This window comes from Nycticebus coucang, chromosome 11 (genome assembly GCF_027406575.1).
Source record: "Nycticebus coucang isolate mNycCou1 chromosome 11, mNycCou1.pri, whole genome shotgun sequence".
Lineage (NCBI taxonomy): Eukaryota > Metazoa > Chordata > Mammalia > Primates > Lorisidae > Nycticebus > Nycticebus coucang.
The window spans coordinates 115,314,550-115,330,579 of record NC_069790.1 but is presented as its reverse complement, the minus strand read 5'-3'; the positions used below and the strand labels follow the sequence as shown (position 1 = coordinate 115,330,579).

General features: G+C 37.4%; 1 protein-coding gene across 5 annotated transcripts in view; it reads left to right on the top strand.

Moving 5' to 3' along the window:
- TPK1 (thiamin pyrophosphokinase 1) overlaps positions 1–16,030 on the top strand; it is a 363,462-nt gene that overhangs the window by 4,385 nt on the left and 343,047 nt on the right. Inside the window, exon 1 of one of the 5 annotated variants that reach the window (XM_053609653.1) lies at positions 7,062–7,153. The exons of the other annotated variants lie outside the window; for them this stretch is intronic. Within the exon in view, the coding sequence (XP_053465628.1) occupies positions 7,123–7,153 (31 nt within the window). The 5' untranslated portion in view covers positions 7,062–7,122. Of the gene's footprint in view, positions 1–7,061; positions 7,154–16,030 lie in introns of those variants that run through there. 5 annotated transcript variants of the gene reach the window in all.

Here is a 16,030-nt window from a genome sequence, read left to right as displayed (position 1 = left end):
CTGTAGAAGGAGAGGAGAGGCAGGCTGGAGTAGGCCAAGAAATGGTGAGAGAAGCAGACATCAGCCTCCAAAAGAGCACTGGATTTAAATTGAGAGAGGCACAGGGAAATCAGAAGATGAACTGGCAGGTGATGGGCCACCCTTAAGAGATCTCACTCAGTGCTGCACCTGGGCATGAAGATGATCACAAGGTGTGGGTTAAAGAGACAGTGTAGCTGGGTTGGAGAGTGCTGTTGGGAGATTTTGGAACAATGTGGTTGGCATGGGAGTAAAACCAGATTGTAGAGGATGGGGAAATTTATTACATATTTGGAGATAGAAGTATTTGAAAGTTTCCGTGGACTACCTCTTTGGAACATTCTATACAAAGTAGTCTTTTATGTACTGTAGCCCTCCTGATCTGGAAGGGATATGTCCCAAAACTCCCACTAATGCTTGAAACCCTGGGTAGTACTAAACCCTGTACAGTTGGCCTTCTGTATCTGTGGCTTCCACATACTTGGATTCAACCAACCTTGTTGAGAAAATACTAATGTTAAAATAATAACAACATTAAAATATAAATAAGAAATACAGTATAACGACTATTTATGTGGCATTTACATTGTATTAAGGTTTATTTATTTATTGTTTTTTTGAGACAAGGTCTTTCTCTGACTCCTGGGCTCGAGTGCAGTGGTATAATCATAGCTCACTGCATCTCCAAACTTCTGGAATCCAGTGATCCTCCTACCTCAGCCTCCCAAGTAGTCGGGGCCACAGATGCACACCACCAAGCTCTGCTAATTTTTCTATTTTTGTAGAGACAGGGTGGTTTCCTGCTCAGGCTGGTCTTAAGTGATCCTCCTGCCTCAGCTTCCCAAAGTACTAAGATTATAGGCATAAGCCACAGTGCCTGGCCCTGTATAAGGTATTAAAATTAATCTAGAGGCAGTTTAAAATATGTGGCAGGATGGTGTAGGTTATGTACAAACACTACAGCATTTTATATCTAGGATTTGAGCATCTGTGGATTTTGGTATCCTGGGGGATCCTGGAACCAGCCTGCCGCAGATACTGAGGGACAGGTGTACATACGATGTTTTTTCAGTCTGACAACTGAGATGGCTACTAAGCAGCAAACAGGACACTGGCTAAAGGGCTGATGAACATTCTAAGCTGGATGACACATTTCATTACAGTATTCAACATGGCACACATTTTAAAACTTACAAATTATTTATTTGTGGAATTTTCTGTTTGTTATTTTCAGACCACAGTTGACCCTGGGTAATTGAAACTTGGAAAACGAAACCACAGATAAGCGGGGACTCAAACTCAGTTAACTAGATTGCGTCATTCACATCATAGTTGTACGTTACTAACCAAATATGCGTTGAAGACCTTGTCTCAAAGGCATTCCATGCTCTGATTCCTAACTACTTTTCATATTACTTTAAAAAAATTTTTAAGTGACAAATAAAATTGTATATACTACGGTGTACAAAATGATTATTTATTTATTTATTATTTTTAAATTTTTCTTTTTTTTTTTAGCCAGCCTCACTTTGTTGCTCTGGGGAGATTGTTGTGGTGTCATAGCTCACAGCAACCTCAAACTCTTGGGTTAAGCAATTCTCTTGCCTCAGCCTCCCAAGTAGCTGAAACTATTGGTGCCCTCCACAAAGCCTGGCTATTTTTAGAAACGGGGTCTCACTCTAGCTCAGGCTTGTCTCAAACCAATGAGCTTAGGTGATCTACCTGCCTCACCCTCCCAGAGTGATGGGATTACAGGCATGAGTCATCGTGCCCAGCTAAAATGATTTTTTAAAACCTATTTTCGTCCTTTTACTGAGGAAGATAATACAAAATGATGTCTTGATGTGGGTATGCATTATGGAATAGTAAATCAAGCTATGGTAATTAACATAGTGTTACCTCATGTAACTTATTTTCTGTGGTGAGAACACCTGATACTCTTAACATTTTTCAAGTGTACAATGTATTGTTACTCACTGTAGTCACCATTTAATACAGTACCAGGTGCTTTTTTTATCATTCACCTCTCTAGCTAAACTACCACTATTTACTTATGGGAACATTTGTTTCTGGTTTTAATATTCTTCCCTTAGCTCATTCTTAATTTATTACCTAGAACGATTTTTGCCAGTTCTTAGACTGGTTACTCTTAAATTTTAGCCATCTGATGGGTATATTGAGATATATCTATGATGTTTAATTACCATTTCTCTTGTGATAGATAGCTTATCGTGTGTTTATTTTGTTTCTTACTCATTTTCAGTTGGGTTATCTTTTCTTTTAAAAAAAAATTGGTGGGACTTCTTTATATATATTCTGGATATGGTTCTTTAAATCTTGATTTTTTTTCATCAGTAAAATAGGAGAAACGACACTTTCCAAAAGAGGGTTGTTATCAAGATTAAATAATATGTTTAAGCAAGAGGCAGTGGCTCATCCCTGTAAACCTAGCACTTTGAGAGGCTGAGGCAGGAGGATCAAGACCAGCCTGAGCAACATCGTGAGACCCTGTCGTTACAAAAAATAGAAAATTTAGCTGGTGTGGTGATGCATGCCTGTAGTTCCAGCTACTTGAGAGGCTGAGGCAGGAAGATCACTTGAGTCCAGGAGTTAGACTAGAGCCTAGGCAATATAGCAAGACCCTGTCTCAAAGAAAAAAAAAAGGTAGGTGCAGTGACTGGTGTCTAATCTCAGCTTCTGTGGAGGCTGAGAGAGGAGGATTGCTTGTTTGAGGTTGCAGTGAGCTGTAATCACAGGACACCAGGAGACAGCAAGACCCTCTCTCAAATTAAAAAAGCATTTAATGCTGCTATGTAGTAAGAATTCAAGCATTTTAGCATTTTTAATAGTCTTTTGAACTTTTTATGAAAATGATTTTTATTTTTAAAATGAATAAAAATATTTAAATGGTAAGGACATACCATAGCTGTTTTACATTTTATAAATATGGATGCCTTTCATCATATTTTTATAAATCTGGACATTTTTGCTTAGTTTTGCAGTGCCTGTGATCATTTCACTTTTTATTATGAAGCTTTATATTCAGAACTCCATATGTTTGAAACTTTTTTAAGAAAGTAAAGTTGATTTACTTTAAATGCTTCATAGCCAAAGTATAGGTGAAAAGCTAAATCTTAGAAGAATTATTTTTCCACATGCTTATTTCATACTCTTAAGATACACAGCAAACACAGAAGTTTTAATTTCTGGTTTGATAAAAATACTGTTGGTTTTATTTTTAGTTTTTTTCAGCTTTATTGAGATATAATTGACAAAAATTGCTTAAATTTTATTTATTTTTACAACATAGTACATATGAATTATAGAAAGTTTAAGATACAAATAAAAATGAAATAAAAATATCATATCCCGACCTCTCAGAGATTATCACTATCAGAACCACATATGTACATTGTGTGGGCTGTGTACATTTATATTTATATCTCTCCAGATATTTGTTGTGTATAAATATATACTGGTATTTTTTGTTTTTTTAGGTAAAATTGGTATGTAATGTAAATTGCTTTATTCAGTTCATAACTCCACTTTAAATTTTCCTGTTGTTCCAAAAATGACTTTTCCAGTTGTTTGTTCCAATGTGCATCTGGTTTAGTCTTTTTAAATTTAGCACACTTGTCCCTTACGTTTTTAATCCCCTTGACATTGACTATTGATATTTTAAATAAAGCTATTTATATCACTCTTAAATGGATCAAATGGAATTAAAAAATACAGCAATTTGATATATAACATCATTCACTTCAAAAATATATCTAAGAATCAACAATTACATTTTTTTCCACATAAGTTGATCTTCATAAATACATTTTATGGTGGTAAGCCTTTTATTGCTTACTGTATATTTCTTTGCAAAAGGAATACATATTCCTTTAAATTCTTAAATAAATAAAGATTTAATAAAATCTTTAAATTTTAAAAAGATTCCTTTGACCATAATGCCCTTGAGAGTTATTTCTTCTGAACTGAATTACCAATGTTGAAATTTATTTTGAATTTAATTACCATTTTACGTATTATTAGTGTACATTGTTCAAGTCAACGTAATTATAGTCCAGATTTCTCTAATAACTGACATTTGCATAACACTGTGTTAGGCACAGTTTTAATGCTTTGAACACGATAACATCTGTAGAAAAGTTCTGGATATAGAAGACCAATCTCAGTTCGCGGTTTCTCTGAACTCTTCACTACAGACAATTCCTTGACTTGCCATATCCAATAACACCATCCTCAGTCAAACTTTTGTGAATTGAGGACCATCCATAGTTACATGATTTGGGGCATATCAGTTGATTTATTGGAGCTTTAGTACTTTATACAAAATGAGAATATATCCAAGCATGAAGTTCTTGGGCAAATTTAAGGCATTATAAAGATTAAGAGTAGAAGTAGAGTTGTATTGAAATGTATTCCTCTTATTAGAACTTACATTAGATAAATTTTAATATACTAATTACTGAATTACAAAATTTTGAAATTTCTACATTTGGTTTTCTGATTAATTCTCAAAGGAGTATCAAAAGACAAAAGTACAACAAATTTAGTTATAGTTCTATTTGCCTTTTATGTATAATTTGAGAATCAGTGATCCTACAAAATAGAATGAGAGCTCCCACCTGAAATAGAACAGTGTGTTTTGTAAAGTGGGAACAAGGAAACAAAGCAATAGAAAAACTGTTAACTCCAGGTTAATTTATTTTATTTTATTTATTATTATTATTTTTTTCTTTTTGTTAGGATTAAAGTGGAGGGGACTTGCTACCTTGACTCAGCTAGTCTGGAATTTCCTGTTTTCAGAAATCTGGTTTGTTTGGAGTCTGTCTGCTTTCTTAAAGTTTCAGTTAGGTTATGTGACATGTACTGTGAGTGACTCCAGTTTTATTTGGTCTTCTGGCGCCTAGTGCATGAGTCTGGTACAAAAAAGTAATGTCCTATAATTTTGTTTGACAGGACATAGTTACTTATTTTATTAAACGAATTCAATGCAGTTAGGGTGAAAAAGAATTTTGATATGTCTAGCTGAATTGTTCTTGTTGTGTGAACTCTCTAATATTCTTTCATTTTCATTGAACTTTATATGTACATGAAATTATAAATAGTGGACATGCTTTTTTGATGCTTCTTGTGAAATGGTAATGAATCTGGGAATATCTTGTTCACTATGGTATTAATGCCAACTCTTACATTCCTGGACACTTAGTTTCCATTGAAAATACCCGATTAAATTTACAAAGTCATAATAAAATATGATGATGGGTATTAGCCTTCCTCACTTTACCTGCAGCTTATTCATTTGGGAATCCCTGGGTGATCTGTGTCTGAAGTGCTGACTCCTTTGTAATAATAGTGTATTCTTTTCATCTGTATTGTTTTCTGTATGACAGACAAACCTAGTGGTAACATTCATGTATATCACCCATAGCCCTAAACTCTGAACTCCCTTCTTTTATCACATAGTAAGAATGACATAAGGAGGGCTGCGCCTATGGCTCAAGGAGTAGGGCGCTGGTCCCATATGCCGGAGGTGGCGAGTTCAAACCCAGTCCTGGCCAAAAACAAAAACAAACAAACAAACAAAAAAATGACATAAGGGTAAATTTGAGTCATGTACATGTACCTTTTTTGAAATTAAAGATTAAAAAATGCTTTATTAAATAGTGACATGTTTCTTGATAACCCCTCCCAAACAGTCAGGCACACTTGTTAGAAATTCTATTTCTGGTTTTGTCTGTTCTCTCAGTCAGTGCTGTACAGTCCAGTAGGCGTTGAACACCTGAAATACGGCCAGTATAACTGAATTTGTAGTTTTAAGTGTAAAAATCAAAACTCCACTCAGTTACTGGACCATTTTTAAGCATTTGGAACAATGTATTCTAATAGTTTTCTAGGGAAGCCATAATGGAGTACTGTAAGTTGGGAGGTTTAAACAGAGCTTCATTTTATCATAATTCTGGAGTTTGCAAGTTCAAGATCAAGGTATCCACAGGTTTGTTTTCCCCTGAGGCCTCTCTGCTTGTCCTGGGGATGAGTGCCTTCTAGCTATATCCTCACAAGGTGGCCCCTCTGTGTGTTATCTGTGTCGTAGTATGTTATTACAAGGGCATGAGTCTTACCTGGATTAGGGCCCACTCATACGACTTCCTTGTACTGTGTTTACCTCCCATTGTACTGTGTTTGGAAACAGTCACATTCCCAGGTCCTGGAGCTTTGGACTTCAACATTGCGGGTGGGGGTGCAGGGGACCATTTAGTCTGTAACAAATTGGATATGTCAGTTTGCTTTTTCAGGTATGAATTTTATTAAAAAATTGGGTTCATATTTCAGTATTCCCATGATTAACAAATAAGGGAATTTTTAAATGTCATTCCAATAGAATATAGCTGGTATGTGAATCAAGAGTTACTTTTGGTCTTATTTGGCTGTTGTTTTCTACAAAATTTTCTGTGTTCATACACCACTTCCTGATTATTGATTATGGGCCACACTCTAGTAAATGTTATAGGAAAGTAAAAAAGGGTTGATAAAATTTACTTGGGAAGATTTCAGCCTGTAGCAGGCTGTCCAGCACAACACAATGGAAATGTAATTTCTTGTGTAACATAATTTAAAATTTCCCAGTAGCTTATTGAGAAGGTTAAAAAAATCCTTTTAATTTCAGGTTTATATTTTCTTTTAACATAATTTACCTAAAATGTTATCATTTTGAGATACAATTAGTATAAGTGATTATTAATGCTAATGCTATAGATTTTTTTTTTTTAGGTTTAATTTTTTTGTACTAAATCTTCAGACTCTAGTGTGTAATTTACATTTCTGGCACATGTCAATTCCAATGTTAAGTTTTCCTTAGACATACATGATCTAGATATAGTCTGTGGTAGTTTGTCAAACATTTTGTTTTTATTAATATTAGCAAGAAGCAGCTCATTGCCTGGTAACTCTGAGATGACCTTTAATGACTTTCCCAAAGAAAGCCCTGGAAACAGGCATTAGAGATAGAAGTAGGACTAAAAGCCGGCTTTCCTGATTGTGTATTTCTCCTAATGTCAACATAGCTTTTGTTTTTATTTAAATTGAGGCAGTATGTCTGCCTGGAAACTTAGAAAACTTGAAGGTAGGTTTGTTTTCTTTTTTGGTTGGTTTTTAAGAAACTTTCATCACTATGGTCTGGTAAAGAAATCTGTGCCTGAAGCTGCTGCACAAGGATTATTACATTTCTGTTATCAAGGGCTATCTAAAATAATCTAAGGGACAAATTAGTGGATTTTAGAGTTTCAGGGGTTAATGCTTTTACTGTACTCTCCTACCCACTGAGGTATCCCTCCCAGTTAGCTGAGAAAGTTCCTGCTTTGACTGTTTATACTTCGTTTGATGTGTGACACATCATTGTTGGAATCTTTCCTTTTTCTTCCCTTTAATTTATATCTAGGATTTGGTGCTATAATTTCCCCTTGTGTGTTTAGTATAGTTTAAGTTTTCCCTGCACTTTAGTTGATTTTCACTTTTGCCTTAATTTTTCTTATACTTTTAATTAGATATAGTATATTTGAGGACAGAAATTTTGGTTCATCCTCATTGTTAACAGCAAAATTGTTTCTCTTGACTTGAGTAATATCTCATTAACTTTATAAGCCATCTTTTCCATATGATCTAGAGAATCAATTACTGTGCTTCAGTGGTATTTAGTCTCTGTAGCTCCCCTATCTTTCCATATTAGCATTCAATATTCTTTTAGAAACCACTAAAATGAGTTTAAAATCTTAAATCTTAAAAAAAAAATCTTGTAAATAGATACCTTGTAGTATTATTAGACAGAATGGTTATTTCTGTGGGGTGTGGTTTTAATGTTCACGGTCCTAATATGTGATGGCTTGATCACCCCCCCCACCTGCCAATCTGATACGGTAACACTAGGTGTCTTCTGTGGTTTTCTAGAAAAATTAGGTGTGTTTGTGCATTAACTAGATTGCAGGACATCGAGAATCCTAAATAGGGAAATCTTGATAAATCATCAGAGGAAAGAGTCATTGCTTTAGGATTTAAACAAACAAACAAATAAACAAGAAAAAGAAAACCCAGCAGGAAAACAGTTGCATACTTTGTTTACATATATAAATTTCTTTATATGCTGCTCTAAAACCTTGCTACTTAAATTGAGATATCCAGACCAGTGACATTGACCTAGGTCAGTTTTTTTTTTTTTTCAGTTTTTGGCCAGGGCCAGGCTTGAATTCGCCACCTCCGGCATATGGGGCTAGCGTTCTACCCCTTTGAGCCACAGGTGTGGCACCTAGGTCAGTGTTTTTCAATCTTTCTTATCTCATAACACATTGAACCTATAGTAAAACTCCATAGCACACTTAAATTATGTTTATCATAAGGATCGCTTGACCCCAAGATTTGGAGGTTGCTGTGAGTTATGACTGTTACTCACCCAGGGCGACAGCTTGAGACTCTGTCTCAAAAAAAAAAAAGGAAAAGATCCTCAGGTGAACCTTATGCTTATTAAAATTTAAGACATGACCCAAGAGACATACAGAGTGACTTCTAAACAGAATTAAAACAAACAAAACAAAAAATGCCTTCATCATGTTTAATAATGTTTAGCATTACCTAGAACTTCTTTTAAGCCTGCAGTACTCAATGTGTTTTTGTTTCTTGCTTTTTTTTTTTTAAGCTTTATTATTATCTATGGAAATGCATAGTGTGATAATACAGTCAGGTTATTTACACAGTGGCAAGGAGGATGGCTCACCTGAGTGTGACAGTACCTTTCTCTGCTCCAGCAACATCTGAGGTGAATGTCCTTTTTGTTGGCCCTTGTTGTGCTTTTAAAAATCTCTGCAGGTAGGGCAGCGCCTGTGACTCAAAGGAGTAGGGCACTGGCCCCATATGCCGGAGGTGACGGGTTCAAACCCAGCCCCGGCCAAAAACAGCAAAAAAAAAAAAAAATCTCTGCATGTAATTCTGATATTCTTTCAATGTAATTGGTTAGGGTATAACTTCAGGCTTTTCTTAGACATTTTTGCATTGGTTTTGTATTGAGTTTTAGGGAAGTAAATCTAAAATTTTCCTATGTAATTATTGGCCAAAAATTATTATATTATGTGATACTGTATATACGCTATAATGTTTGGATATTAAAATCAAGTAGTTCTGGGAAAATGTTAACTGGAGAAATGATCTGCAAGTTATGCGCTTTTAGGCATTTCAATTCATGAGTATTCCTTTACAAATGAGACATCCTTTACAAATGAGACATCGGTGACAGAATACTTTCTTCCAGATGCAGTTTAAAGTCAAAGTAGTTATACTGTTACATTTTTTTTCTCTGGCTGATACCATTCTTTTGAATTAACCCATGATTTTAATTTTGGGGAACAGTAGTCAAAGGAGTTCTGAAGTTTGAAGTCAACAAAGCTTTTTCTGACCTTTTTTTGGTGACTCTGGTGCCAAAAGTATTTACTATTAAGTCAGATAATACAATACCCCAAAGCCATCTAAAAATGGTATTAAAATCACCTCTTTACAAATATATATATTTTATGAGGTAGAGTCTCACTTTTTTGCCCCTGGTAGAGTGCTATGGCATTATAGCTCACACAACCTCTAAGTTTTGGGCTCAAGCGATCCTCTTGCTTTGGCCTCCCAACTAGCTCGGACCGCAGGTGTCCACCACGATACCCAGCGAGTTTTTTTTTTTTTGAGACAGAGTCTCACTATGTTGCACTCGGTAGAATGCCCTGGCGTTACAGCTTACAGCAACCTCAAACTCTTGGGCTTAATTGATTCTCTTGCCTCAGCCTCCCAAGTAGCTGTGACTACAGGCACCCGCCACAACGCCCGGCTATGTTGTTGTTGTTGTCATTGTTGTTTAGCAGGCCCAAACTGGGTTCCATCCCACCAGCCCCAGTGTATGTGTCCGGTGCCCTAACCACTGAGCACGGGTACCGCGCCCGCCCAGCTAGTTTTTAGAGATAAGGTCTTGCTCTTTCTTGTTCATGGTGGTTTTGAACCCGCCTCAGGCTCCCAGAATGGTAGGATTACAGGTGTGCACCGCTGTGCCCAGCCTATCAAAATAATTGTCAGTACTTGTAATTACTGTTTCATCCATACATGGAGGAAACATATTTTAGGCTGCGTAACATTTATTTCATTGGGCTAGCATTGAGTGCCTATTATACCAGAAATGGGGGAAAGGGAGGAATTTAAATGAACCTCCAGGATCATATGTATTTGTATTTATATTTCCTCACCTGTTCTCTAAAACAATGTGAATGGATATGGTAGTCACTAACTTTACATTGAGGCAACAGTGATACAGTTTTATCATTTCACTTTACTTATGCTGGAGCTCCATGTGCTAAGTATTAACTTCTAACTGTAGAAATAAGTTTTTTTCTCCAACCAGTGAGTGCTGGAAATATGTTTTTTTCTTTCAGAGTTTAGACTTTTAAAATTATAAGTAAAATTTGGAAATAGGATGGGATTAATGAGGTATCCAAGGAATGGAAAATAAAAGTAGCTGACGGGGATAGAATTAAAAGGCTTGGGACAGTGGTAGAAGAGCACCAGGGATAGGTAGGGCTGGGGACAGTGACGTGCAAGTGGGGATTTGCAGGTGTCCAGTGCCGAAGGCTCAAAGCAGTTTTTAAACCAGAGTAGTGTGGGTATGGGAAGCCTGGTGGAAACTTTTACGATTTTGTTTAGAACTACAGAACAGTTTATTTTTTTTTTTTTAATTTCTGCTATTTCTTTCCTGATCCAAATTGCTATTATCATGGGAACATTGGTTTCTGAAAGTTCTCTCTTGCCTATCATCGACTCACTTGAATTAGTGTTACCTGTTTCAGGGGTTCTGTTAGAATATTCCTGCAACAATGCTTGTTGATTAAAAAACCCACAAGTGAAGGGAACCCATGTGCAGACCAGATCATACTCAACAACGTTCATAGAAACAGAGATCCTGCTGACGTGTGCATTGGACTGTGACATAGGTACCTGTGAAAGGATTATGCGTGCAGCAGTGTTGTATACGTGAAACCTATCATAGATTTAACCTTTCTATTAAGAGATGAGTTATTGCTTCCACTTGCCAGGTAAAAATAATGCTTGAGATAAAATTTGACATTATGCTTTTGCCCTTCCACTGTTTTTGCAAGTGTAAATGGCTTACGTTTAGTCAATCTTCTTGTTGTGAAATAGAATCATTTTTATGTCATCTGAGAGTTAGAGCTGCTGATGTAGCGATTAGTAGACACAGAAACACTGTCAGGTGAGACCAGAGCCCTGTAGAGATGGTTGAGTTCTGTGAGGGATTTTCTGTTTGCTTGGACTTCACAATTTGAGTCCCGTTTGAACTGCATAAACTATTACTCATTTTCATATATTAATGTTGGATAATAACGTTGATTACCACTATTTACTGAGACCTGAGTACAGGGAGCTACTCTAAGTGTTTTTATGTATCACCTTGTTTATTATCTTGTTCTAGGTCCCATGTCTAGGGGGGTAGAACCAAGATTTAGGCCTGCATGGTCTGGCTGAAGAGCCTGATGGTAATACGAAGCAGTATTGATTCTGTATGTGCCTGCGCAGTGAGGCTGATACAGGGTTGTTGACTTTGTTTGTTTGTTTTTTGGGACAGGATCTTGCTGTGTTGCCAGGGCTAGAATGCAGTAGCATCACCATAGCTCACAGCAACCTCAAACTCCTGGGATCAGGTGATTCTGTTGCCTCAGCTTTTTAAGTAGCTGGACTATAGACCATGTGCCACCATACCGAGCTAAGTTAAAAAAAAAAAAATGTTTTTTGTAGAGACAGAGTCTTTCTATTACCCAGTCTGGTCTCAAATTTCTGGGTTCAAGTGACCTTTTTGCCATGGGCTCCCAAAGTGCTAGGATTGTGGACATTAGCCATTCACCGGGCCAGTTTTATTTCTCTTTGAAGACCTTTTTTTCTAACCTCTACATCTCTTCCCTCTGAGACCACATTAAATTCATTCTCCTCCTGGTCAGTGAGACCCCCACTGTCCTTAGCTGGGAAGTGGTACATCTGTTAGGAATGCATTTGGGTACCATAGAAAAACTCATCTCAGTAAGTAGAACCATTAGGAGTTTAATTTTCTTGAAGTGTGTAGGCAGGTGGCTGAGGGCTGGAGCAGCTGCTGAGTACTGTTGGGAGGGATGTGGGTCTGTTCCTGTGCCCTGCCATCTTTCAGGGTTGGCTCTCGGCCTCATATAGGCAAGATGTATTGTATTTTTAGGCAACATGGACACGTTCTGAGCAGGAAGAAAAGTACAGAGGGATATATAAAAGTGTCACAATAGCCTGGTTTATCCTGTTATGTCAGAAAAGAAAAGCTTGTCCAGAAAGCAATTGAGTTTTGTTTTATTTGGTTATTTGGTTACTCTTAGAGACCAATCACGTGGAATCATTTTCTCATGTCTGGCCTAGACCAGTAACTGTTCATCTCCCGGGACTGGGAGGAGGGCACACTACTATCAAAATGAATGGAAGTTGTTCTGACAGGGGAGAAAATGGATGTTGTGGAGATTGGAAAAAGTTGGCCACAGATGACTTCCAAGAATGCTAACCCACAGTACAAGGTCTGTGTTCTTGCTTACAGTGAGGATCTGAGTGCTGCAGTCTTAGTAGATGTTTCCAGAATATTCTTGCCATCTCTGGTCTCAGGCGCAGTGACTCAACTCCTGCTTTTTCTTGAAGGCCTTTTTGCTGTACTCCTAGGAATGTGGTTTCTCTGGATCTGGAGGGTTATCTTGCTCTTTGCTTTCTGCCTGTTCAAGAAAGAACAGGAGTTGTAGAATTATTAAGAGTACTGCATCTGAATCTCAGCAGTGACTGAAGCCTTATTACTTATTGATTGGTTTCTCTGATGCTGTCTTTGTTCCAACTTATAATCTACTTTGATTTTTAAAAAAAAATCCTTCTTATCTAAGCTGCTTGGTCTGTATGGAACCTTCCTGATGCAATAGTTTTTTGTTCATTATGTTGCTGTCATCGGCCAGGCATTATTTTAGGACGATTGGGGGTTTGATTATTGTGAAAGCTTATAGAAGTGGCAGTAGCGTGCTCCCAAAGCTTTGCCAGTCACAGGCACGTTAACGGTTGTTCGGCAAATGCTCATGTAAAGTGAGAGCAGCAAGACGGAAAAATCTTTGTTTTTTTTTTTCCCACCCTAGGGAGAGACCCTATATTACCATGAGGTAGTGTTAGATTTAGCAAGTAGTAATATTTAGCAGATAGTATGTGGGACGTATGTATATTTATTTATTCATTTATCTGAAATTCATATGTAAGTGTGTACCTGGTCATTTTTATAAAAAATTATTTGACAATAAGTATGTGGGTTGACTCGGCAAGGCAGTAATTAATATATGTCATAAAGAGCTAGAATGTAATTGCAGTGGTTTAGAATGTAATTTTAGTTGTTATCCTTATGATTATAGGGGTTTTTTGTTTTCTTTTTGGTATCTCTAAGCTTGCTCTCTATGTCTGAGAGAAAGGATTGCCTAGTTCTAAACTTGAGGAGAAGCAGGGGAGTTGAGCAAACAGAAGTAGGGTGAAGATCACAGGCAGCTATGGCTTCCTGAGTGGTGCTGTAGTTGATCTGTACCATGTCTGTGCTCCTGGAGGGCGCTGACCTGAGTTCACGTTCATCTCTGCATGTTCTGTGCCAAGTGTCCTGCAGGATGTATGTGGAGAATAAGGCAGACCATTTAAATTGAATTGCCAGGGTCCTCAAATTCATATCCCTACCCTCTGTGTAACATCCTTATATTGGTGTCAAAACCCTAACTAATAAGGTCCAGCCTTTGGCTAGACTCCCTCCACTCCCCGTCTTGCCCCTAGCCTCGGTGGCATCTGCTCACAAACTTGCTTTTCTGGCCTTTGGTTTCTTCCTGGCAACCCCTCTCCCCAGCTGCACGTCAACATGGGAATTTCCCTCTCGTGTGAGTGCAGCTATGTTTTTAGGGAGCAGTACTATTTGTTTAGTCTATTTTATTCATCATTTTGAGGGGTTTATGGTAAAAGGGTTCTATATAAGCTTAGTTTGCCATGTTTCCAGAAGTGTCTTTTGCTTATAAAGCAGAATATCTCCCACGTTTAAAACTTTAATGGATAACTCTCTGTTTTATGTATTGTGTACTTCATCCATCAATAATGGTTTATTTTTTCCTCATGATTCTGCAATCTGAACTGATCAGGTGGGTCATTCTTTTGCTCCAGTTGCTACATGGTAAGGTTGGAATGTCTGAGACGGCTTCTTCACTCACAGGTAAAGTGTCTTATTTGGTATGCTGGGAACAGGCCTGGCCTCCTTCCCTGTGGCCTCTCCAGCCTGGGGCTTGGACCTTAGACCTCTTGACTAAGGGCTCCAAGAAGGTGCATAGCAGGAAAGTAATCCCTATGTGGAAGCGCTTACCAGCCTTCTACAGCTAATGTTGCATTGGTCAAAGCAGTCACAGGCCCACACTCGGGTCTGGTTGTACAAGTGCTTGATATCAGGAGTACATTTTGAGTACCATCAATGTAACACTGTGGTTTACAGCCTTATGAACACATTGTATATAGTTTCCCTTCCTTTTTCTTTCCTTTTTTTTTTTTTCTTTTTTTTTTTGAGATAATCTTCCTCTGTCCCCCTGACTAGAGTGCTGTGGTCTCAGCCCAGCTCACAGCAACCTCAAACTCCTGGGCTCAAGCCATCCTCCTGTTTCAGCCTCCCAAGTAGCTGGGACTATAGGCACCTACCACACGCAGCTCATTTTTCTATTTTTAGTAGAGACGGGGTCTCACTTTTATTCAGGCTGGTCTCGAACTCAAGCAATCCTCCCACTTCAGCTTCCCAGAGTGCTCGGATTATAGGTTTGAACCACTACACCCAGCCTTTAATTTCATGCTATTAGTTTTGTGAAGTGGGTGCTTCATTTTTTTTTTTGCAGTTTTTGGCTGGGGCTGGGCTTGAACCCACCACCTCTGGCATATGGGGGCGGCGCCCCACTCCCTTGAGCCACAGGGGCCGCCCATGGGTGCTTCATTTTGTGTTGTGTACAGTGTATTTTGCTGTTGTTAAGTATTTTACTCCTTTTAAAATTGCAACCATATTCTTAAATTTTTTATTTTGACACTATGACATAATGACATAATGACATAGTGTGGACACTCAGGAAGAGACGGATACTAACACATATGTAAAGATCTATGTGTATATATATTAAAAAGCTATGATTTCATACTTGTATTACAGTCCAATACACAGAGTTCATTCCAGCTTGCTCAAATTTCTTATTTGTAATTTCTCTGACAGTGAGAAACCTGGTTCTTATTACCTATGATATATTTCCTGTTCATACTTAGCATACATATAAAGTAGTTTCAAGATTGCTAGCCCATATCCCTGTGGGAGACAGAATCACTAAAGAGCACAGATGTTGTGTGTGTTTCTTTTTGTCTTCAGCCTTCTAGCATCTAGTCAACGTGCTGTTTCCAAAGTTGCTTTTGATGGGCTATTGTTTGACATGCCAAATAGTTGTTAGAATTGTTAAAAATAGGAGTAAATGAAGGAAAATAGGGAAAGTGGGTAGCAAATGAAAGCATTAAGGCTATATTTTGAGGAAATTGAATATGTATTTTTTTAACTCCTGGACTTTTTTGACGTCTGTGTGGGTTGCACAGAAACATTTTGGACACTTTTGGTCGCTTATCTTGCCAGAGAGGTTTGGCAGTACTATAATACAATACTTACTTTCATACTTCTTAATCGTATTTATTACACATGCATTTTAAAACACTGTTTAATGTATAAGAATTTTTAAAAATTCCTTTTGATATGCATGCAAAAAGTTAGGTAATAATAAATATGAGAATAGTACATTATGTATTTGCAACCTGATTCCAATTGTCTTAAAATTACTAGGTAACCTGTCTTTTCATATTTTAAAGATTGTTTCAGTAGAATGCTCCAATATTC